Here is a 24228-nt window from a genome sequence, read left to right as displayed (position 1 = left end):
AACCTCATGTACTTTCTGTGCTTGAGATGGATTGGGACATGAAAGTAAGCATCCTGAAGTCCAATGATACCAACCAGTCTTGAAGTTGGAGAGCCTGAAGCATCTGAGAAAGAGTGACCATCTTGAACTTGTCCTTCCTGAGGAACTTGTTCAAGTTTCACAAGTCCAAGATTGGTCTCAATCCCCAGTCTTTCTTTGGTATGAGGAAATATGGGGAATACCAATCCTTTTTCCTCTCCGCTACAGGTACATGTTCTATTGCACCTTTCTGTAGCAGGGTTAAAACTTATTCCAACAGGAGCGGTCTGGATTTTTGGTAGAGTTGTATCCCGGTGGGCGATTCTGAGGTTTCTTTTGAAAAGGAAGGCAGTCACCTTGGGATACTGTTTCCAGATTCCAAGTATCTAAGTAATGCCCCACCATTCCTGCAGATGTTGTGAGATTCTGCCTCCCACTGGGGTCTTGTGGATCAAAACCTCAGAGTGGTTTTGCAGCAGCTGCAGCAGCGGCTGAAGGTACAGATGCCGCTGCTGGGGCAGATCTAGCACGTCTTCCTCGCCCCTGTTGAAATCTCTTTTGTCTTCTCTGACTGGCCTGTCCCCTTCCTCTCCCAAATGAGGAGTAAAAACGAAAGGGACGACCCCTACAGGAAGATGAGCCTGTGTAGGGGCGTTGTTGAGGTTGTCTTATAGCGGCACTGAGTGATTCTGCCGCTGCCTTGGAGGTCTGCAGCTTTTCTAAACTTTCATCTGCTTTGCTGCCAAACAACCTCGAGCTGTCAAAAGGCATATTAAGAAGTCTAGATTGAACATCTGGTGCAAACCCTGACTTCCTTAGCCATGCAAATCTGCGTAGCACTGCGCTAGATGCCATGGCCCTGCTGATACTGTCAGCTGTGTCCAAACATGCTTGAAGGCATTCCCCCGAAGCCTCATTGCCATCCTTTACTATGGATAGGAAACCATCACGTTCCTCTCCTTCTGGGATGTGTTGAGCTGCCGCTGACATGCAGTACCACAGGGCATATGTAAATCTCGCCAGAGTGCAAGATACATTTGTGGATTTTCGAGCCATGCTCCCTGATGTAAAAACTTTTTTAGACCATGCATCGATCTTTTTGGCATCCCTATCAGGGGGAATTGTAGGGTATGCAGCATTTTTAGTTGATGTGGCTGCTTGAACTACCAGGCTTTCTGGAGATGGGTGCTTACTTAAGTATTCTGGATCAGAATTACAGGGTCTATATTTTGCCACAATTTTTTATTTACTGCTGGAACAGTTTCAGGTTTTTCCCAAGCATTTACTCTCGTTTGTAAGGCAATATGAAAGGGAAGTATGGGGTCTGGCGGAGGTCCTCCTGATAGGATATCCGTCATGTCATCATCCTGGTATACAGGCGAGTTTCTACCCCATCTCATACATTCTGTAACTCTATTCATTAGTTTTCTATAACCCAAATCAGCATACTCTGCTAGATCCGGTTTTTCAAACTCATATTCAGGGGACGTATCTAGTCCACTTACAGATTGTAAACATTCATAAAGGTCTTGCATTTTAGATTGAGGATTAATTAATTCCTCAGGGACTTCTCTTGCACCATATTTTACCCCTGCCGATGAAACCTCTGGTTCCTCATCATCTTCATCCTCCTCATTTCCGGAAGACATTTCTCCATATATAGATGACATGGTTTGGAAAAAATCATGTCTGCTTTCTGGGTGAAACACCTTTTCATGTATAGGTTTTAACATTGGTGTTGATTTCACCACTGTAACTGGTGTCAACGTCGACAGAAGCGTCCATGGCGTCGATGTTGTGGCTATTACCTTCGATGTTGTCGAGGTATTCTTCGAGTCTTCGAGACCATCGACGCCATCAAAGGAGTCTTCGAAGCCGAATATAGTGTACTTTTTTCGTAACTTTTTTTGGTTGGGTCGTCGACCCCTTATACTCGACAGCCTTCAATGGAGGCTTCGACGAAGTTTTCGTCGAGGTCTTCGATGACGTATCGAAGTCTAATGTCCTTTTCTTAAGGTCTGCCTCCTGTTTATGCACTGGGAGGCTTTTCTTTTTAGGTGTTTAGGAAGAATCCCTGGAAGACACCCTCGACAATTTCTTGTCTGATTTCCTAGTCTTAGACCTTCCCCTGTCACTTTTTTTGTGCATAGAGGCATGGTCTTCATCAGACATTTTTGAGGGGGTCTGGGCCACATTCTCAAAAATGTTCATCATCGATGCTTTAAACGCTTCCCACTTTCGAGGAAGAGGGAGACCGGTGTCGTCTTTTCTTTGCTTTTTTAGACGAAGAAGAAGAGGACTTTCTCAATCTACTCCTCGACCTGGATTTTGCCGAAGACTCAGCCGAGTGTTTCTTCCCTCTCGAAGAAAACTTCGAGGATTCCTCCCCCACCGCCAGTTTACCTCTTCTTTCTTTTAAGGCCTTATGGGTCATTGGCTGACAGGAACCGCAGTCGTCAATTCGATGGTCGGAACCGAGGCACCAGAGGTAATTACGATGAGGGTAGGTCAGCGACATTTTTCTCCCACACCTTTGGCATTTCTTAAAACCAGTTTTCGGTGTGGACGGGTTCGAAGAAGACGACATAATTCGTTATAACTGAAGCGCCGTTTTATCTCGATCCGAAGCAAAGCTAACGAAAAACAAAACTGAGGTCAATGGGCGTGCTCGAGGCATTTATACAATGGATGACGTCGGTGCTCGACGGATACCGCAGAGGGACCTCGATGCCGTCGCCTCGAGTGGAGCGCCCTCTGGTGGAGAGAGAAAACATTTCCGAAGCAGCAAAGCTGAAGGTAAGGATATATCTAAGATGAGGAATACATCTTATCTTAGATGAGGAATATGTGGGAGGACACAATCCATTCGAAATGTCTTTCTCAAGGGACAAATTTGCCTATTTGATTTAAGGTTCTCTTGCTGGCCTATAACCGCAGAACTTAGTCCTGTGGGAAAGCCATGCCAGCCAACTTAAATAATTAATAGCAAATAGCTTTTCCTGTCCTGTACAATAGATTTGCTTGCACCAGCGTCAATTTCCCTGGTTGCAGTACATTCATTTGTGTCCAGCTGTGCCCAGAGCCCAATTTATATAGATGTTGAATGTGAGGGAGAAAGGTATCCATTAGAATGAAAAAAAAAAAACAATTTGTGGCAACTCACAACAACACTTAGAAAGGTGTGCTGCCACAGACCACTGGGCCTGGTTCCAAGTTTGGAGGTGTAGTAAAAAAAAAAAATGTCATTCTGGTACATCGACATTTATTGGCAGTTTTATAGCACAGCCAAATTATGTTTGACCTTGGAGTGGATTTACCTTAAACAAGCTGCAGGAGGTAACAACTCTACTTTCACACCAAAAATCAGCAAATTTTCCAAAGGTGGAAAAACAGCCCGCAGTAAATCCAGTAAATCCTCAATGAAGTGCAGAAACATGGATTAAAATGGGGTAGCCAAAGTTGCATTAACAGAGTTTGGCGGTATTTACATGGAATTACTGCAGGAATACAGCCAAACTTGCAATGAGGCCCATTGTCTTTACTTTCTCAGAAAATATATTACCCTAACAGCAGACACCTACAACATTGTGGCCCTTCATATGGAACGATTAAAAAAAGATTCTTTAAGACAGAAAAGCTGAAGCTGCTTTAATACGAGTACCAACTTCGGTTGGGATGATAAATGTATGTAAATATGTTCTATGTACAGCGCTTTGGTGTAAGTGCTATAAAAATAAATCATATTAAGCATGTTCCAGGGAAGAGGGAAGAGAGATTTACATTGTGCTTGAAGAAAAAAAAGCAAAGTTTCACAAGAGAGCCTGGCATGACCATAAGAGAGTCAAAGGGACCATGCTTTGTTATTTGCTTAGAATATGCCCCACATAATCGCCACCTTTCCTAGGAAAAGGTTTAAGAACCCAGTAGAATCATTTTATATAATAGTTTCATTCAGAATGAAGACAGTACAAAAATAAAAATTAAAGATGAATTACATGTGAAAATTAAACCAAAGTAGTAAAATCTTCTCAACTCTGCATTTCTCTGTGTCTTACCACAGGACCGAAAAAGTTTCTTATGGCCTTGCTCTTAACAATGTTTATCCAGCGTACCCCTATTTTACATTATCCACATGTCTAATAACCCTTCATCTGCTTACCCCCAATACCTAGAACGACTTGGTTCTCCAGCCTTGGTATCTCTCCTAAGAGTCACATACTTAGAATAATTCCCAGTTATCAGGCTGTGAATCCTCATTTAAAACAGAAGAATCAATGACTCACCTTCAGTAAAATTCTTTCAGATGGATAGGTACATTTTTCTCACCGATACCTACTCCTCAGAAATCCCGCTGAGACCAAGGCAAAGCTCACTTTTACAGTGCTCTGGTAAGTTTTCCAACAACCACCAGGTGTGCTGTCTGGGTTCATCATAGTTCATTGGCAACGGATGAGAAGTCACCCATTCATACTTATCGCTGTATCATCTCAGTTTCACATCTTTACCACGGGCAACTGCACTGCAGAACTTTCACATGCAAACATTTTTTACAAACATACAAGAATTGCAATTCCTAACATTTACAGCTTAATTTAACAGAATAGGTGGGTGGAGATTAGAAATCTGTGGAAAAAATTAACATATACATCAGAAAGAACATCACAAAAGGTATGTAATTTGCTTTTACTAATGGCTACATTCCTCCCAAAGATTACCCTGCTCCTGAAATTCTCCTGATACCATGCCACAAGACCTAGTGGAAATGGAAGAAAGCTGAAATTACACAATGAAAGAAGAAAGTTTTGCAGAACAGACCTGCCCACTGACCTGTCTCACCAGTGATGGAATCCAGATGGTAGTATGGTATCCAGTGATTTTAGCAAAAACCATTTCAGAGAGGGATTTTTAAACAACAAAAAAACTGCGAAAAAAACAACGAAAAAAACACAGAAATGTGTTAAAAATATATATGGGTGGTGGGGTAAGGTGATAAAACAGGTGGGGAGGGGCTTGGAGTGGGCTTAAACTCACAGGGAAACAGAGGATATAAAAATACATTTCTTATTTATTTTGATGATTTTGTTTTTGTTAAACAATCCCCCTTTGAAATAGTTTTTGCTAAAATCACATGGAACTGGTAGTACTTGGTCAAAGTGTGTAGAGAAGCTCATGTGGCCAACTGGGAAATATCTAGTATGGGAACACTCCCCTGCATAGCAAAAGTATCTTCATGCAAGAGGCTATGGTATAGTTCATGCACTGATGGCAGACATTAGGGCTATGTGTTTTCATGATTGGGTTCTGAGTCCAAACATTGAATGGAGGGAGAGGGCATGGTAGTGGGTGTGGGGGGGGGGGGATTTGGCTCTTTGGTGGTCTGGCTCAGATAGATGGATGGAGGGTGGACAGGGTCGAACGCCTTTGGGAAGGAAGGATGGGAAACGGTCAGGTGGGTGGGGGAGGGAATGTGTTGGGGAGAAGTGTAGTTAAATGAGTGCTTCATTTTCTTTTAGGTTTTCTTATTTTTTGTTTCAGTTGTGTCAGTTTCTGGAAAGGGTAATGTAAATGAACATTTAGTGAAGTGCCCTGGGGGATGCTATAGTTATGGGTGCAAGTCGATCGATTGCAGAGAACTTATTCTCTTCACGCTACAACAAAGGGGATGCAGGGTCTTAAGTTGGGTACACTTAATGTCAAAGATCTAAACTCGCTTTCTAAGCGAACATTGGTGAGAAGAGAGTTTAAGAGGCAGAGATTAGACATATTATTTCTTCAGGAAACCCATCTGATTAGGATATTTGAGGCATCTATATGGGTAGGTGGTTTAATGGAGGCATACTTTGCCTCTGGAGAAAGGAAAAAGAAGCGGGTAGCGATTCGGATTGTAGAAAGGTGTTATTTTGTGGTTGAAAAAGCTATGTGTGACCATGAGAGACTTTTCTTCTTTCTAAGGGGATCTATGCGCATGGAACCAAGGTTACAATAGGATCGATTTATTGTCCCAATGTAGACCAATTATATTTTTGGGAAGAGTTGGTCTATTGCCTGACATTTGTGGAGGGAAACATGATCATTGGTGAAGATTTCAATAAGGTTTTGGATCCTGCAAGGGGTACGTCCAGGACGAATAGCAGTCAAGTCCTGAGGGATCTGGTAAGGGACTCAACATTTTTTCGAGAACTCAACCAGGATCTCGGGTTGGTCGATGGTTGGGAAGCTGGAGGGGTAACTCCACCCCCCATCCCTCTTAAATCTATTATTCAGCAGTTCACAACTTCTAGAATTGACCTGGTTATAATTGATAGAGTGTTGGCAAATTCAGTTTGAGAGATTAAACTTGGTGTTGCGTGGTCGGACTTGGTCCATACGAGGATGGGGGAAGGGGTGAGGAGATTGCTAAAGGGGAGGTGGATTTGTAATGATTTTTTATGAAAGGATGAAGACATGGGGGTGGACTTGTTGAGGAAAATCGAGGAATATTTGTAGTTTAATGATAACGGAACCATCACCCTGCCCACCCTCTGGATCGGTGTAAGCTACAATACGTGGAGAGTTGATTAGAATAGGGCGCTATCTGACACATGAAAGAAAACTGAAAGAACTTGATTTACGAGGCAGGACTGACACATTGCAGGCTGGTGGCCCATTAAGGAGTTATGTGAGCCCAGCTCTCTCTAGGGAACCTAGGATCTGTAATGCAGAATTAAGGGCTCTTCTACTTCATGAGTCCTTGGTCTTAAGTTTTTGAAACAGAAATATCATGAATAAGGGGAGACCACAGACAATATTCTGGCATGGAGACTAAGAGAGAAACGTCCATCTAAAAAGGTGAATGCTATCTGAGATGATGCAGGTTAACTACACAGTGAAGATGTGGAAAAAGGGGAGGAGTTCAGGTAATGTTATGAGGTACTATACAAGTCCAAGTGGAGAGGAGATGTAAGGCAGAGCCTTTCTTTTTTGGATGGCTTGGATCTGCCAAGATCACCCTAGGAGAATGTGTCTCCTTTGACTCCCTGATAACAAAGGAAGAGGTAGTTGCGGCTATCAAAAATATGAAGAGTGGGAGAATCCCGTAGAGTTGATGATCTTACTGCCAGGTTACAAGATCTTTTGTTCATTTCTCGCACCTGTACTGGCCAGATTATTTAATAACATTTTGACAGGGGGTCCTGCCAAGATCTATGATGGGCGTAATTACTACTGTAATTCCGAAGGAGGGAACAAATCATACACAATGCTCTGCCTACATAGCCATTTCTCTGATCAATACCGACATACAAATATTTGCTAAGGTTCTTGCATCCAGATTAGACAATGTTCTTCCATCCTTTATTCATTGGGACAAGGTTGCGTTTGTCAGGGGGCGGCAGGGCTCGGACAACTGGAGTAAGAAAACCTTCAACTTGGTTTATCTAGTGCAAAAGAAATAATAAATATGGCTAAATCAGTTCTCCTTCCCACGTTAGACCACACAGAGTAAGACGGTTCCCTGTAGGCAGGCTGATATTCTCTGGCTCTGGTTTTCAACACAAACAGTTCAAAAATGTGGATTGAGGTCCGCCTGGCCTTCTATGTTTAAGTCTCTCTCTTTCGACTTCCAAATAATGTTTCAACAAAAAGTTCACGTAGGTCTCCGTCTGTCGGGCTCAGGGCTCTTCAAAACACAGTTCACGTGGGTCCCCCTCTGTAGGGCTCAGACCATTCACAACAAAGTTCACATAGGTCCCTATCTGTCCGGCTCAGACCTTTCAAAACAAGGTTCACATAGGTCCACCTCTGTTAGGCTCAGACCTCTTCAGAACATAGTTAAACAAAAATTGCAAAGGGGCTCCCTTCCCCAAGCTTATCACACTTCGGATCTCCCTCAGTTGGGCTCAGACCGATTTCAGATGTCGAAGACTTTCGAATGTGCATAGCTTTCTTTACAGACCTTTGCAGGACCACTTTGACTAAAAGTTCAAGATTCAACTTTCACTCTCCCCTTCTCAAGGAGTTCATTTTGGTCACTTCGCTTTTGCAGTTCATTTACTTTATCGATAAAATGTAGCTTTCAAAGAGACTTTCGACTGGGCTACTTCCTTTCAGTGGACCACTCCCTTATTCAGTATCTCTGATTTCCCAGCTATCCTTACTTCAAAGTTCATTCACAGGTATGCCTTTCTTTGCGTCTCATCCACACGCGTGCAGCCTTTACTTGCGATAAAATGTTACCACTTGAAACTTTCTTTAACACACACCGGTCTCTCAGGTCGCTTGCCAACTCACCAGCTGTGTGTGTTTCTTTCTTGGTTTTACAATTTGGCATTCACGAGTCAAGGTTCGTACCACAGGCTTGGCATCCCCTCCCCAACTCTGCCGTTCACCCGGGAGGGTCGCTGGTGTCCTTTAAACACAATGCAACATTGTGATGTGCGATCTGGCCTTCTACAAGTGTTTTTCGCTGCTTGTCGGAGGCAACAAGCTCCAGTAGGGAACTGTTGGGATTTTCGACACGCTACTCTCGTCCCTTGCTCTGTCGCTCTGCTCCAACAGGTTTGCCTTTGCCCAGGAAGTTCTGCTCGTACTCGTGTTCCGCCTTGCTCAGAGTGTGTCTCTAGGTTCTGCCTTTTATCCGTGTGAGGAGAGCTAATTGGTATCAAGTGTATGTACTTATAATAAAGTGCCTGACTTTGCCTGACCCGATTAGCGGGACCCGTCCAGTATGATGTATGAGAGTTAGTCTTGTTACTCTTAGTCACCCTCTTCCTCGGCCCAGTGTTTGTGTAAAAAGAGGAGGGGGGAGTTGGGACCTCAGATAATCCTAACAAATAGGATGGGTTAGATGAACAAAAAAAGGGGTAATACCGCATCTCACCATTGGCTGCCCCAACCCACCTCCCGCAAGACCCCTCACCCAGGTGATCCTCCCGCACTGGTCCACCCCCAGGATCTGAATCCAAAGGCTATGCCCGTGCCCTGGCCACCTGAGACAGAGATTCCCCAGTGGCTAGCGGGTGAGGCACCCTCTGGTTTCTCACACCACACATGGATAAAAGGTGGAACATAGAGAGACACTCTGTATAAGGTGAAGCATGAGAAGGAGCAGATCTTCTGGGGCAAAGGCGAACCCACTGGAGCAGGACAGATCGAGGAACCAGAGCGAAGGGTGGGGAAACACTGAGGCTCCCTGAAGGAGGTTGTTGCCTCCGGGAGGCCGTGAGGGAGACACAGAGAAAGCCAAATCCCAGACAAGAAGAAGCCTGCATTGTGTTTCAAGGTCGCCAGCGACCCTCCCAGGTGAACAAAAGAATTGGGAAGGCAAGGCCAAGCCTGTGATATCAACCTTGACTCGTGAATCAAAGCCGCAAAGACAAGAAAGGAAGGCACACAAACAGTGAGTTAGTGAAAGACATGAAAGGCAGGTTTGTGTCAAAGAAAGATTGAAGACGCAACAGTGTAGTTCACAATTTGAAGGTTATACACATGCTGATGAGACGTGAAAAAAACAAAATCGGTAATTAACTTTTAACTTACCGATAACTGAAGCCAGTGATACAGAGTAGCGAAGCGGTCTGGCGAAAGGAAATAGCCCACTCGAAAGTCTCTGCGAAATGTTTGATGTCTTGTAATAAAGCAGTGAAGTGAACACATTTTTAAATGTGCAAAGGTTAATATTAACCCAGATGAAAGGGGAAGTTAAAAGGTGATTGTTTTAAGAGGAAGATTTCTTTGAACTTTTCTGCTTATGGTATGGAACTACCAGTACCAAGAAACAATGGGTCGAATAAAATTCAGGGAGAGCTGAAGTGAAAGTTGAAGTGGGCCTGCGGAGGTCTATGATAAAAGCCTTGCCTATTCGAAAGTCTTCGACATTGGCTGAGGGAGACCGGAAACATGAAACCGGATAGGGGAAGGGAACCCCTAATGAATGTGAACTAAGCTTGGGGAAAGGAACCCCTGCAAGTGCTGTGATTTCGAGGTTTGAGCCAAGATGAGGGAGATCTACGTTGAGACAGGTACATTTTGGTTGAGCAGTCCGAGCCGACTCAGGGCGATCTATATGAACTATTGATGCATTGAGAGGTCTCAGCCCGACAAAGGGAGACCTATGTGAACTTTTTTGGAACTGTGAAAGAACTTTTGGAAAGCTGTAATAAATTACTTTAACATGGCAGGCCAAGCGCCCACTCCCCAAGTATTCAACTGCCTTTTTTTGATAACCTGAGCTTCAGTGTGTCATCCTGTTTACAGGGGCCGCCTTACTCCGTGCTTTCCAATGTGGGGAGGAGAGGTGACTGAGCCACCTTGATCCTTTATGTTATAACACCGACTTTCCTTTGCATACACATTTCCCTTTACACACTTTTTGTATAAGAGATAGGGCAGGCACTAGGTTTTGCTAGTATACGGCATCTTAATTTGACAGACTGCCTAGCACTGTGTTTTCTTTATTATCTGATGGTAGAGACTACTCCCATGATAGCTATAACCCCAAGAATCTAATAATGGTTTTGAAACTTGTCATACTTGTGATACTATGCCTCCTTTACAGCAGCCTGTTCAACTATCTAGGGGTACTAAACTGGGATGTCCCTTATCCGCTTTGCTTTATGCTCTGGTGATAGAGCCTTTGGCGGTGGCCATTAGAATTATCCCTAACAGTAAGAGCATTGAGTGTGGTGGCATGGAGGTTAATCTCTCCTTATTTGCTAATGATATTTTGGTTTATTTGGAGAATCATAGATGGAGAAATAGTCATTCGTTCAGTATGGCCTACAGTATGTTTGCTGGTTTTATAGTGAATTTGGTGAAATCCAGCATTATGCTTCTAATGGATAGGGGGAACACAGATGGGGAAAATTAGGAATTATTTCGTATAGCCATACAAAAGCATGCAATGGTATACTTTGGGATAAAAATCTTGTGAAACCGTGCAGCCCTCTATAACCCCAACTATCTCCTACTTTTGACCTAAAGAGGTAGTCGAAACCGATACATTCCTGTTTTGGCCGAATGGGGGCCATCAAAGTGAATATTTTACCATGTCTCCTTTTTTGTTCACTATGCTCCATAAACCCCTTTCAAATTTTTTTTTAGGGAAGTACATTTCTGGGTTTATAGATTTATCTGTCAAGGTAAGAAGCAGATAATCAAGAGAAATACCCTAACCCTCCCAAAGGATTATGAGGGCTTTGGGTTTCCTGATGTTTTTAATTTCTATAAAGCTGCCCAATTTAGAGTTTTGTTAGAGCATATGGTCGCCTCTATTACTCATCCGTCTTGAGGTACGAAATCACCCCACTTTAGGTGCGTTGGGGACATTATGGAAAGATGAACAAGTTACTTTCTTACCTGGTAACGCTCTTTCGATAGGATGTTCCGACGACGTAGTCCATATCTATGACAGGTAATCACCACAGCTGTGCTGCTTCGGAACATTTTCGGCGTCTGCGTCTATGACGTCGATACGCTGTCCTCGAGGGCCTCCGTCGAGCCGACGTCACTGGATGTTATAAGTAGGACACATGACGCCTGTAGCCTCAGTTGTAGTTTTTTCCCAGAACGTGTGGTACCAATCTTCTGCCAGTATGACCGCAGAAAGCCTTGCGGAAACGTAAGCTGCAATCGCATAAGAAATTCTGTAGTGGGGCAGGCAGGGAGGGAGCAATATGGAATACGTCGTCGGAACATCCCATCAAAGGAATGTTACCAGGTAAGAAAGTAACTTGTTCTTCGAAGGGATTGGTTCCTCCGACATATTCCATATCTATGACAGACTCCCAAAGCAGTACCAACATATGGAGGAGGGAAAAGAATTTAGAATTTTGAAATTTGGAATGCCCAATCAAATTGCAGAATAAAGGAAGGCCTTGCCAAAGGCCAGATCCTGCCCATGGATAGAATCTAGGGAGTAGTGTCTTAAAAAAGTATGGACCGAAGCCCATGTGGCTGCTTCACAAATGTTACAAATGGAAACACCCCTCTGCAGAGCAGTAGAGGCAGCCACAACCCCTAGTAGAATGGGCCCGTAAGCCTACCGGAGGGTCCTTACCCGCCAAGCGGTAACATTCAGAAATTGCCAAGATAATCCATCTAGACAAAGTCTGCTTAGTAACAGCTTGTCCCAAACGCCTTTCAGCGTATCCTATAAAGAGCTGTACGTCCAGTCTGAACCGGGACATGCGCGAGATGTAGAAACTTAAAGCTCTCCTAGCATCCAACCTATGAGCCTCTCCTCTTCCTTACCAGGATGCTGAGGAGGATAGAACGCCAGAAGAATGACCTTCTGGCTTAAATGAAATTCCGACACAACTTTCGGAAGAAATGAAGGATGAACCCCAAGGACAACCCTGTCCTAACACTGTGAAGGGTGGCTTAACAGAAAGTGCATGCAACTCACTCACTCTGCGAACAGAAGTAACCACAACTAAAAATACAGTTTTAAGGGTTAACAGTCTTAAAGGACAAGAATGTAAAGGCTCAAATGGAGCACCCATGAGGAATTTTAGAACCAGGTTCAAATCCCAACCGGGAACCTGGAAAGGTGACGGTGGAAACACATTAGGGAGCCCTTTCAGAAACTGAGAAATTAAAGGAATTTTAAAATAAGAACACTCCTCAAACGAGCGCTTAAATATGGACAGCGCCGCCAGGTAACCTTTAATGGTACCCACTTGCAGGCCCTTGTGGGCTAAGGAAAGCAAAAAAGACAGAACCACAGGAATGTTACATGAAAAAGGATCCACATTCTGAACCCTGCACTAGTCGTAGAACTTTCTCCTATGGCAACGGTACAGGGACTTAGTTGCAGGCCATCTGGCCGAAAGCAACACCTCCATCACATCTTCAGGGAGGTCCCAATCCTTACACCTCAACCTTTCAGAAGCCAAGCGTGAAGGTTGAGGGATCTGACCTCTGGATGGAGAACCTGACCCCCCCCCTCCCGTGAGAGCAGATCGTCTCAGTAGGGAAGACGGCGTGGAGGGCAGATGGACAAGTCGAGAAGGTCCGGGTACCACGTTCTCCGGGCCCATGCCGGAGCAATGAGGATCATCCGGGAACCAAACCTCCGTAACCTCTGCAGCACTTGCGGGATGACGGGGACTGGAGGAAACGCGTACAACAGTGGGAAGTACCACTCCACCGTGAACACGTCCCCTAAGGCTCCTCTTGGAGGAAATTCCCGTGAGCAGACCCTTTCGTACTTCCGGTTGACACTGGTGGCGAAGAGATCCACTTGTGGGGTCCCCCAAAGGGCGAAGATCTCCAGGAGAATCTCCTGAGCCAGCTCCCACTCGTGAGAGATTGTGCTCTGCCTGCTCAGAGAGTCCGCCGTCTCGTTTCCGTCTCCGGCCAGATGTACTGCCGAGATCGAAATTTCCTGCTGGATGGCCCAGAACCAGAGCTGCATCTCCTCCCTGCACAGAGGAAGTGACCCTGCCCCCACCCTTTTTGTTGAGGTAGTGCATGGCCACTGTGTTGTTCGTCAGAATCAGGACATTCTTCCCTCGCACAGTCAGCAGAAAAGCCTTCAGGACAAGCCTGACGGCCCTCAGCTCCAACTGAGTCTGGACTTCGATGGAGACCAACGACCGCTGACTGTCAGCTCGTTGGCATGAGCTCCCCATCTGTGAGGGATGCGTCCGTCATGATCATCACCTCCGGCCAGGGTAGCCAAAACGGAGCCCCCTTCATCAGATTGCCTTTGACGGCCAACCACAGAAGGTCCTGGGCAACCGAGGGCAGCACCTGAACGGGGTCCGACATCCTGCCGGAGGACTGTGACCACTGCATCTTGAGCCCACTGCAGAGATTGCATCCACAGTCGAGCCTCTGGCAACAGAAGAATGCAGGATACCATGAGGCCAAGCAACCTCAAGAACTGGAACGCCGGGAACCTCTGGGCAAGTTGAAACTTGTGCACCATCTGCAGAATGTGATGAGCCCTCACCTGGGGAGGGAAACACTGCCCCAGGGATGTGTCAAGCACTGCTCCAATGTACTGGAGCCGTTGTGTTGGTGTCAAGTGGGACTTATTTAAGTTGAGGGAGAAGCCCAGCCTGTGAAGGAGTGGCAGGTGACTGACAGATGATCCAGGACTTGCTCGGGAGAGCGCGCTCTGATCAACCAATCGTCCAGGTAGGGGAAGATGTGAATCCCCCCTTTACTGAGATACGCTGCCACCACCACCATGAGCTTGGTGAAAACCCTCGGGGCGGAGGTCAATCCGAACGGCAGGACCCGAAACTGAAAGTGCGAGTCTCCAACCGCGAACCTCAGGTAGTTCTTGTGCTTGGGATGAATCGGCACATGAAAGTAAGCATCCTTGAGTTCGAGAGACACCAACCACTCCTGAAGTTGAAGGGCCTGGAGGACTTGAGAGAGAGTAACCATCTTGAACTTGTCCTTCCTGAGGAGCTTGTTCAAACCATGCAAGTCCATGATGGGTCTCAATCCCCCGTCTTTCTTTGAAATAAAAAAAATAAGGGGAATACCATCCCTTGTTCCTCTCTGCTACAGGCACCAGTTCTATGGCGCCTTTCTCCAGCAGGGATTCGATTTCCTGCGCAAGGAGCGGATCCGGACTCTTCAAAGAGAGATTCCCTGGTGGATTGTCGTGAGGCCTCTGCTGGAAAGGAAGACAGTAGCCATGGGCTATGATCTCCAGAACCCACACATCTGAAGTAATGGCACGCCTTTCTACAAGATGCTGCGCCAGCCTTCCCCCAACCAGCGAACCATGGGACATGGCCTCATGACTGACCTGAAGCGGCTGCGGCAGTGCCTAAGGGCAAAGAGGCAACTGCCCGAGCGGCCTTGGCACCTCAAGTACCTTGTTTTTCACCTCTGGTACTCCTACGTTGGCCTCTTTGACTTGCAGCTCCCCTCGATCTACCAAAGGTTGAGTAATATCAAAAGGAACCTCCCCTCCATTGCTGTCCCCTAGGACAAAAAAGGCAGAGGTTGGCAAACTGCAGCGCTCAACGACTTTGCTGCAGCTTTGGAGGTCTGCAACCTCCCAAGGCTCTTGTCAGCCTTGCTGCCAAAAAGATGGTCACCATCGAAGGACATATTGAGAAGCCGGGCCTGCACATCAGGAGCAACACGGTGCTCGCCGCCATGGACCGGCTGGCACAGTCTGCCACGTCCAGACCTGACTGAACGGATTCACACATGGCATCCTTGCCATCCTGTACAAGGGCAAGAAAGCCATCACATTCCTCCCCCTCGGGAATATGTTCAGCCGCCAATGAAACAATTCCACAGAGTGTGAGTGAAACGTGCTAAGGCACACACAGAGTTGGCTGCTTTCAAAGCCATACCCCCTGAAGAAAAGACTTCCTTCGCCCAACCGTCAAAACGTTTGTCGTCCCTGTCAGGAGGGATGGTAGGGTACGACACATGTTTTGCTGGGGCCGTAGCCGTCTGCACCACCAAACTCTCCGGAGTAGGGTGCATGGACAAGTAGCCGGGGTCACCACTGGCTGGGCGGTACTTTTTCTGCAACGACTTACCCACTGCCGGGAAACTCTCCGGAGCAGTCCAAGCTGCCGCCACCCTTTGTTGCAAAGCCATATGGAACGGCAGTACCGGGTCAGTTGGTGGACTTTGGTTCAAGATATCTGTCAGGTCGTCCTGCAGAAAATCTACTGGTGGCGCAGACCACCCCAAGTACTCTGTCACCCTCGACATAAGCCGCCTGTACGAAGAGTCAGCATGCGTACCAGGCTCAGGCCTGCCAAACTCAACCTCCGGGGAGGTATCAAGATCACTGGCGTCATGCAAAGACTGACGCAAGTCTTCAATTTGGCTATGACCAGAGAAAATCTCGTCAGGCACCTCTTCCAGAACCAAACCTTCCTCAGACCCTTCCTCCACCTCAGAAATATAATCCAGAGGCTGGAATAAGTCCCTGGAGGAGGGCACAGAAAAAGGCTCAAAGAGGGGTCTTACCGACTTCTTCAGGGCCTTCCTCGGGGTGTCCACCGATGTACGGGGTACTTCCGATAAAGCATCCTCGAAAGGCGTCGACAGAATTGGAGTTAACGTCGAGCGTGGCGCCGATGGCTTCGACACAGGCCTCGAGGGCGGAGCCCAGAGCGTGTCCTTCGACGGCCTCAGCACCGATGGCGTCGACGACTTCCTCGGAGGCAGAGCCTCGAGAGAGTCCCTCAAAGGACATGGCGCCGATGGCGTTGACGTCTTCTTCCAAGACCTTGCAGGCTCCGACGGTCTCGAAGGCGTCGAGGACCGGGACCTGGAGCTGGCAGGACTAGATCGATCCACCTTGTCCGATCGGGACCTCGAAGGCGCCCGATGATCGCGCCGACCACCCGAGCCCAAAGGCCTGTGAGCGGTGGCCCTAGTACGTTCCCTGCCGGCTTCTTTCGAAGGCGCGGACGGAACAGAGCCCTGCGACTGAAAAATCACCATCATCTCCGTGCGAAAGGCATCCCATTCCGCAGGAGAAGAGAGCTTGTAGGGACAAGCAAGCAGCCGACGGGCGGAGTCCTCGGAAGAGGACGGGGAAGGCAACTGGTGGCGGTGCATCCGCAAGTGCCTCAAAGGGGCAGAGGTATGGCGGGACCGACTCCGGGACCGAGACCCCCTGGACTTACGCTGACGATGCGGAGCGTCGCCTCTCGAATCGTCAGTCGAAAGACCAGCAGATTTCGACTTTCGGGGCTTGGAAACCCTACCGACAGAAAGCTTCTTCTTCCGTTCCTGCAAGGCCTTCGACATAAGCGACTGGCAATCGTCACAGTCATCCGTGGCATGGTCCTCACCGAGGCACCAGAGGCAGGCGTTGTGCGTGTCCGTCGGCGACATCTTGGAACCGCAGTCCCGACACTTCTTGAAACCCGGCCGCGGGGTGAAAGAAGACAAAGACATGACTTCACAAACAACAAGTTCGATAGAACCAATAGAAACTCAGAATAACCGAGGCGCGCCGAGATCTCCGAATCAAACATATTCATGGAAAAAACAGAACTGAGGCTACAGGCGTCGTGCGTCGTCCTTATAACATCCGGTGACGTTGGCTCGACGGAGGCCCTCGAGGACAGCGTATCGACGTCATCGATGCAGAAGATTTTCCGAAGCAGCACAGCTTTGGTGATTACCTGTCATAGATATGAATTCGTTGGAGGAACCAATCCCCTCGAAATAGCCTGTAATGGGGAGTTGTCCACTTGGCCCTCACCTCCGAGTTCCTTTCAGGGACACCCTCTGGGTGTAGGGAGGTTGGGATTACGATCTACTCAGTCGTGGTATGATAGAGGACTTGAAATAGCATCTCATCTTTACTCGAAAGGGCAGTTTATAGACTTTAATGGGCAGTTTATAGACTTTAATGAAGTGCAGAAGATGTTAGGGAAGGATAGCATAACGACCATCTCAAACAAAAGGTACATCTTCTAGATTCTAAATGGGGAACAAGTCTAGCAAGTGACCTTGCACCTTTCGATAATGCATTGGATAGGAGTATAACAAGAAAAGGTATTGTATCCAAATTATATAGAATTCTTGTTAGCAGTGATTTGGTGAATACATATTATTTACGTTGTTGTAACCTTCCATGGTAATTGTTAGAATGGAATTCTAAACTCTGGCCAGGTGGACAGATGTTTAGGAGGCCTCCTTTGTTTGATGAACATGGGAACACTTCTGGGACGATAGCCAGACCAATTTATGGTAGCTTGGAGAGCAGTCAAGGCAAATCTCAGGAGGGGGGGAGAGAGATCGAGAGTCTTTAATGACCACACAGTGAAACACCAAGAATTAAAATTAGACAGTATTATACTAAAAATATACTATAGATTATAGGTCCAATAACAACACAAATAAATCATGAGATGCAACAGTAAAATATCACACAAGCAACACTCTATGTAACATATATACAATCACTGGAGAAAGTTAAGAACTCCACCAATACTTGCAAAGGAAAAGGGTGAATAACTTTTATAGCACAGACAACCGTCAGAGGCGACAGCCCTAACTTTATAAGTCCAGCCCTAAAATGAATGAAGCCTTGTGCCCAAAGTTTGATGCGTGTGTAAAAGCGTGCAGTTGTGCGTAAAGTTCACAAAGTACTTTTTAGGATGCAAGGAAAAGTTAGGGGAAACATTCTTGAGGGGTGAAAGGAGTTCCAAATGTTAGAACAAAGCTGTTCCGGGCTTTCAGAGGGCTTTAAGGAGCAGATGCTACCCAAGCCAAAGAGAACGCCAAAATAACCTTCAAAGCCTAAATGCGTTCGGATGAACGAAGGGCCACCAGTAAGTGACTTCACTAGTCACTGCCCTTAGCTCGGTTTTGGTCCAGACTTAGAAGGTCTAGAGGTGGTTGTCAGAGGTTTGATTTCCTACCCTCGGTACGGCTTCCAGATGCGCTTTAGGTGCAGACACAGATCCGGTAGGGAACAGGAGCTGCTACTCTTGATTCAGATGAAGACTGAAGAAAACACTGATGCAGCAGGGCTCAGGGCACAGGAAGGAATGCAGGAAACTGTCTTCAGCAGCTGTCACTGTCACACAGTGACGCAGGGGCACCCAACTCTTGTGGTGCGACTCAGTCTCCTATCTTGCAACCCAAAGGTGCAGGGACAGCACAATGCAGTAGAAGAGGTGATTTGGTGGATAAACTGGGATTCCCCAAAGTCTTGGGACGAAACTCAAAACGGTGACACACTTGCACGGCATCCAAGGCTTCAGCTGTTCAGTACACTGGATGGCCCAGGGACACTTCAAAGAAGGCTTACGTGCAGGGTTACCAGGAGGCGTCAAGAGTGATTGGTCCCACTACTTCAAGGGTTAGAAGCACCTTCACAGGTATTCTTTTCAGAGATCAAGCGCAAAGCAGGGCTCGGCCGGGGCAACTATGGGATTCAGGTGCCTGCCCTCTTCAGTGCATCTCAGGATCGTCCTTTGTTCTGCTTGGCTCTTCAGGATACTTGGTTCCTTCTGCGGATCCGTTAGAATCTTTTGCCGATCTGCTGGAATGGATGCAGAGCCTCTCCTCATATCCAGACTGCAGAAAGATGTAAGGTCAAAAACTGATCACCCACATGCTCTGTGCTTTTGAACAAATGCCTTTGTTCACAATAGCGAAGGATGCTGGTTACTTCAACATTGGCTTTATAACATTCATCAGAACTCCACTGAAAGGTAGTAATGTCATTGACAGTTGTAAATGAGTCAAATATTACTTAGTCAGAAGAATATACCAAATGTATGGTGCCTATGGATCAAGCCACTTTAGCTCTGTAGGAGGCAAACATTTTTCCTAGGGCAGTGATAGTGTCAAGACCTATCTCTGAATCGGGGGATGTTTCTAATCCACTTATATCTTGCAAATCCTTTTGCAGATGCAAGAGAGTTCATGGATTGAGTTTCTAAAAGAACTTCTAGCTAATCCGGTCTAGGAATGTCTGTGAATAATTGGAAGCCCGGAGGAGAATTTCCTAAATTTAGCCTTTCTCTTTCGAGGCTTACAGAGGGAACCATCCAGTTCCAATGGCTCTGAAATCAGCTCTTCTATTAATCTCTTCCGTACTAATGCTGTCAGAGGATTTTGTGATGGTATCGAGGATGATGGCGCTGAAGGCTTGCTAAATTTGTTATTAGAGAGTGAGTCATGGACTCAGAAGCCTGACGGGGTCAAAGGCTTTGGCGCCCTGGACAACCTTGTAGCCCTGTCTTTTTGACCGGGGCCCTAGCGCAGAGGAGTGTGGGACTGGTGTCTGCTTTTTTCTTTTTTATTTACTACAGGAGGCAGAGTTTCTTCTTAATACCTTCAAGAGTCTGCGCAAATGTCTTTAACATTGAGGCTGTGAATTCCTCCCAATCTTCCTCAGCTGTAGATGAGAAATTCAAGCTTACCCAGCTACCTGGATCTCGATCAACTTCTCTTTTGCTCCTCTTGCAGATGAGGAATGGTTCCTGGAATAGTGATGGCATTTTTCCTTTTTCTAATCTTTCTCGCATGACCTAGACTGGTGATCAGAAGAGGCTTGGAGTCGAGACTTTTTGAGAAGTGACTTTTGCCGCCTCTGGGGTAGTCTTTGATGAGGCCATGAAAAGCCTTACAAGCCATTCTTGAGTGTCCTAGTACGAAAGGACCAGCAATCCTCTGCCTTGTGACTCTTTCAGAGACAGAAAAACGCGACTGCAGACTGGTCACAGACATTCACTGATATAACCTTTTGCAGTCTTTGAAGCCTCACTTAGGAGGCAATATGTTTAGAAAAATATTCAAGTTTTTACAAGTGTCTCTAGTTGCCATCTTGCTGCAGAATAAAATAGGAATGTGGAAAATGGCAGTGACAGCTCTGTACATGCACGTCTATGACATTGTCTAAGCACAAGATTATCAAGTTGAGGACGTAGCTGAATAGCACCACTTGGTGGCTGAAAAAGATTTTTTGGTGCTGGCTGCTTAGAGGTGATAATTTAGAAGATGAGGAAACTGTGGAGGAACGTACCCATTTGAAGGAGCAAACATAGTACTACATCATACAAACTTGACCCAGACCGCAATACAAAATGGCCAACATACAAATATCTGGAGAAAAATATTCTTAAACCGGAGTTGGAATGTTTGGGAATTAAAAACTATGAATGCAATTGCAACACATTATTTCAGATATAATAGGGAAATGTATTGCTTTAGAGACACAGAAGATATTTATCAAAGGGGAGGTAAGCTTGAATATTAAATGAACATATTTTGCAACCTATCTCTTGTTATGGCAAAAACAAGAGTTATGATGACAAGGATGAAGAGAAGAGGACCAGGTTATGTGGATTGGATAAGCGGCTTGACATTGTGCAATTAGAAGAAGGAAGTAAACAGGCAATTATTTCACCCATAAGAAAGACCTAGAGATATACGGATGGACTTCCTGAACTTATCCAATTGAAAAGAAAAATAGCGGTATGGCTGTAGAAGGAGACAACAAATGGAATGATGCTGACGAGCAATGATAAAGGATGTGGAGGATTATTGCTACTACATTGTAGTAGGTCAAGTAACACAACTACGATCAATGAAAATGCAAGATAGGTACAAAGTAAAACAGTCATACATTTTCTGTATAGGGGATCAATAGGGAATAATGTATGTAATGAACTTGGAATTGTATTAAAATTGTTGATTTCATGTGAGATGAGTTGCTCCACTGTTGCTTAGAATCAAATGTTTATAAATAAGAATGAAATACGATAAACTTTTAAAAAAGGAAACATTTTAATTGCTGCTAGTGTTTCCTTCAACTGTCTATCTTTAAATAACTGAAGGAAAAGTAATGTTTATAATGTAGTTACTCTGTCCTTTATTTTCTCTACATTATTCTAAATCCCAAAACGTCTCAACTAGAGATTGTACAGATTCCGTCAGAGACTGACTTGTGCTGCTTTGATTTACTGAAGTGAATTTTATCTCAGTGATCACTCTCAAAATCCCCTAAAAACGTTTCAAAGAACTTTAAAAAAAACTCTCCACCTTATATTATATGTTTCAAAAAACGTATCCTCATTTCAGTCGCAAATTGCAGATAAGACTCCATAAGGGCAACACGGGATTTGTTAAAACAATCTGCTATCTTACAGTGTGCTGTCAAATAGCATCTGACTGGTAGCAGTGTTGAATTAATATGCAACCCATTTTCAACAGTTTAGAGTTTACTAGATCGAAAAAACATCTCTAAGAGAGGTGTACCCATGACAGAATGTACCTTAGAATTAGATCTAAATTGGAAAGGGACTCACCCTTTTGTTAATTATTTAATATTAGAAAAGGGGACGTATTTGTGAACCGTCAAGCTTCAATTTTCTAATCAAAGTACAGATAATACCATTTTAGAGCATAGCTGGGTTGAGTTGTGAGATCATCCTTCCAACTTTTGGTGACTTAAGGGCTATATGGTATGAACCAGCTCCTTTGTTCCTTGATTGCTTGGGCCATAAATCAAACGAATGACAACTCTAGAAACCCACAACCTATCAGAGTAAACCCAGTAGGTGAGGTGGCTAGTAGGAGTGAGTCAAAAAGCGATGGTACATCCCAAGGGGCAACCACAAATGTATATTTTTACGTATGCTGGAAGATTACCAAAGGAGTATTTTTCTGAGTATTCAAACTACATTTTTATTTATTATTGATGTATAAAATAATTCCCCACTTTCAAATATCTGTAGTTCACATGGAGTAATGTAACCAAAACAAGTCCTGCTGTTCTGGGCACAATAGAATGCAGTTAATCTTTAAACCATATTTTCATACATACCTGGCAAGTAGGTAAATCTGTTGCAAAAATGTGGTGTTGAAGTAGGCTACTGAGTCTAAGGAAAGGGAGGCAGAACTGCTGCAGGAAATACTCAATGGATTGAGGCGACCAAACGCTAGAAGTGATCTGAAGAGCGAGTAAAAATAGTTTACACTTTGTCAGATGATCTGAGACAGGAAAAGTCAGCATTTAAAATAGTGAAAAAAGATTTAAAGCTTTTTTTTTCTAGAACTGGGTTTTAGAACCTACATATAATTATCTTCTCACTCAAGTATGTTGCTTACTGAAAGGTGCAAGTACATACCATAGATGTTTCTTCTGTTTCTCCTTCTTGATAGAGCTTGCCTTTGGAAAGTTCAGTGACCACAACATTGAATAGCACATCCCAAGTTTTCTGAGACTCGCACACATTCTGTAAACATAAAAGCAGATGTAACCTTGTAATGCAAATGTAAATCTATCATACGACTTATTTTCAACATGTGTACCTCTGCTATACAAACATTTTGAGCAAAAAGACCAGAAGACACAGTGAAGGAACCACCATAGGTCACAAAATACCTTCAATCAGAAAATGGATTCAGAGGCCTGATTATTTTCGTTGGTTACATTTTCCCTGGGTTTGAAGTGAAAATACTGCACCTAAGATCGTCCAATTTTAAATATGAAACAATATTTGTTTATCCTACTATACAGTCAGGGCCATCTTAACAATTTCTGGGGCACAGGCAGCCTTGCCCCACTCCCTTGAAAACCATGCCCTCCTCCCACCCCATCTGAAACCCATGCCACCCACCCCCTGCCATACCTCCAGAATCCCATATCCCCTCACATTCCGCAAAATGAAGGGATTACATACCCTGAATCAAATTCAACAGAAACTTGTTTAGGCTTTAAATGAATTATCTAGTTAATAAAATATGAACATTACACATACCTGTAACCAGTTTCCCCAAGAGGATGCTATATTGAAGAAAATGTCACTTTGTTTTTCAAATAATATATTATTTTCAAAAGAAAAAACAAAGGACAATTATTTTTAAGCAAGTATTCATTTAATAAAATGATAATCTAAGAGTTCAACCTGACCACTTACTTTTGTATGAATATGTTTAAAGTACATGCCCTTGGAAAAGGATTTGGATTGTTTGTGGTAGAATTGTTCACAGCGAATATGTTTTTACTGTGGACAAACAAACCAAACCCATGTCCCGCCAAATCACCAGTACAACCACAACCCCCCCACCACCACAACCTACTTACCTTTTCAACATCCGCCGCCTCTCCTGTACCCTGCAGGATCAGTTCCGACCCTCTAACGTTGAGTCGGATCCGACCCTGCTGGGTCCCTTTTTCTTTTTCCGTCCCCCGCCTCCAATATTGAGGAAGCGGGGGACATCCCTGAAAAAGAAAATACAGAACAAGGTGAGCGGGGGACACCCCCGCTCTCTGTGTTCTGTATTTTGAAAAATCAATCGAATGGTACTGACCGAAATCTGTCAAATGTACCAGTCGATCGATGTTTTACGCTCAATTTAGCTAATTCCTTGAAAAACCATTACATGACTAGGCAGCAGAGAAAACAAAAAAGGCACAAACAACAAAATTCACTTAGCATTTCAGTTCATGCCCACACAGCAGACAAATTCAAGTAATCGTAGAACGAATCAGATGAGAGGCACCCAGTGAGTATATGCTGTCTACTACCAAAGGCTGATGTGTCTGCAACACTGCTAGGATTAAACTATACATTTCCTTCTAGATTTGCATATTGCAAAATCATTATTTATGTCAGAAAATGCTATCTCTTGGACTATTCCTGACTCAGTGCTTAACAGAATCTGGCTTCAATCATAAAGGTAAAACATGGACTGTTAATACATATACCTCCTTTTCTTTTTTTGGTAATGTGGGCAGAGGGAATGCTATGCTCTTAATAGGGT

The 24228-nt window shown here is 45.0% G+C and overlaps 1 protein-coding gene across 5 annotated transcripts in view; it reads right to left on the bottom strand.

Annotated features, from left to right (window-relative positions):
- The window catches only part of UBR3 (ubiquitin protein ligase E3 component n-recognin 3), a 2710065-nt gene that overhangs the window by 238712 nt on the left and 2447125 nt on the right, over window positions 1-24228 (bottom strand). For all 5 annotated transcript variants that reach the window (XM_069616177.1, XM_069616176.1, XM_069616178.1 and 2 more), the window contains 2 exons: window positions 22590-22697; window positions 22286-22411 (listed from right to left, as the gene is read on the bottom strand). In XM_069616177.1, the coding sequence (XP_069472278.1) occupies window positions 22286-22411; window positions 22590-22697 (234 nt within the window). The remainder of the gene's footprint in view (window positions 1-22285; window positions 22412-22589; window positions 22698-24228) is intronic.

Source organism: Ambystoma mexicanum, chromosome 9, assembly GCF_040938575.1.
Source record: "Ambystoma mexicanum isolate Mex_15411 chromosome 9, UKY_AmexF1_1, whole genome shotgun sequence".
NCBI classification, from domain to species: domain Eukaryota; kingdom Metazoa; phylum Chordata; class Amphibia; order Caudata; family Ambystomatidae; genus Ambystoma; species Ambystoma mexicanum.
The sequence above is the reverse complement of the archived record's forward strand: the minus strand, read 5'-3'. Positions and strand labels throughout refer to the sequence as shown.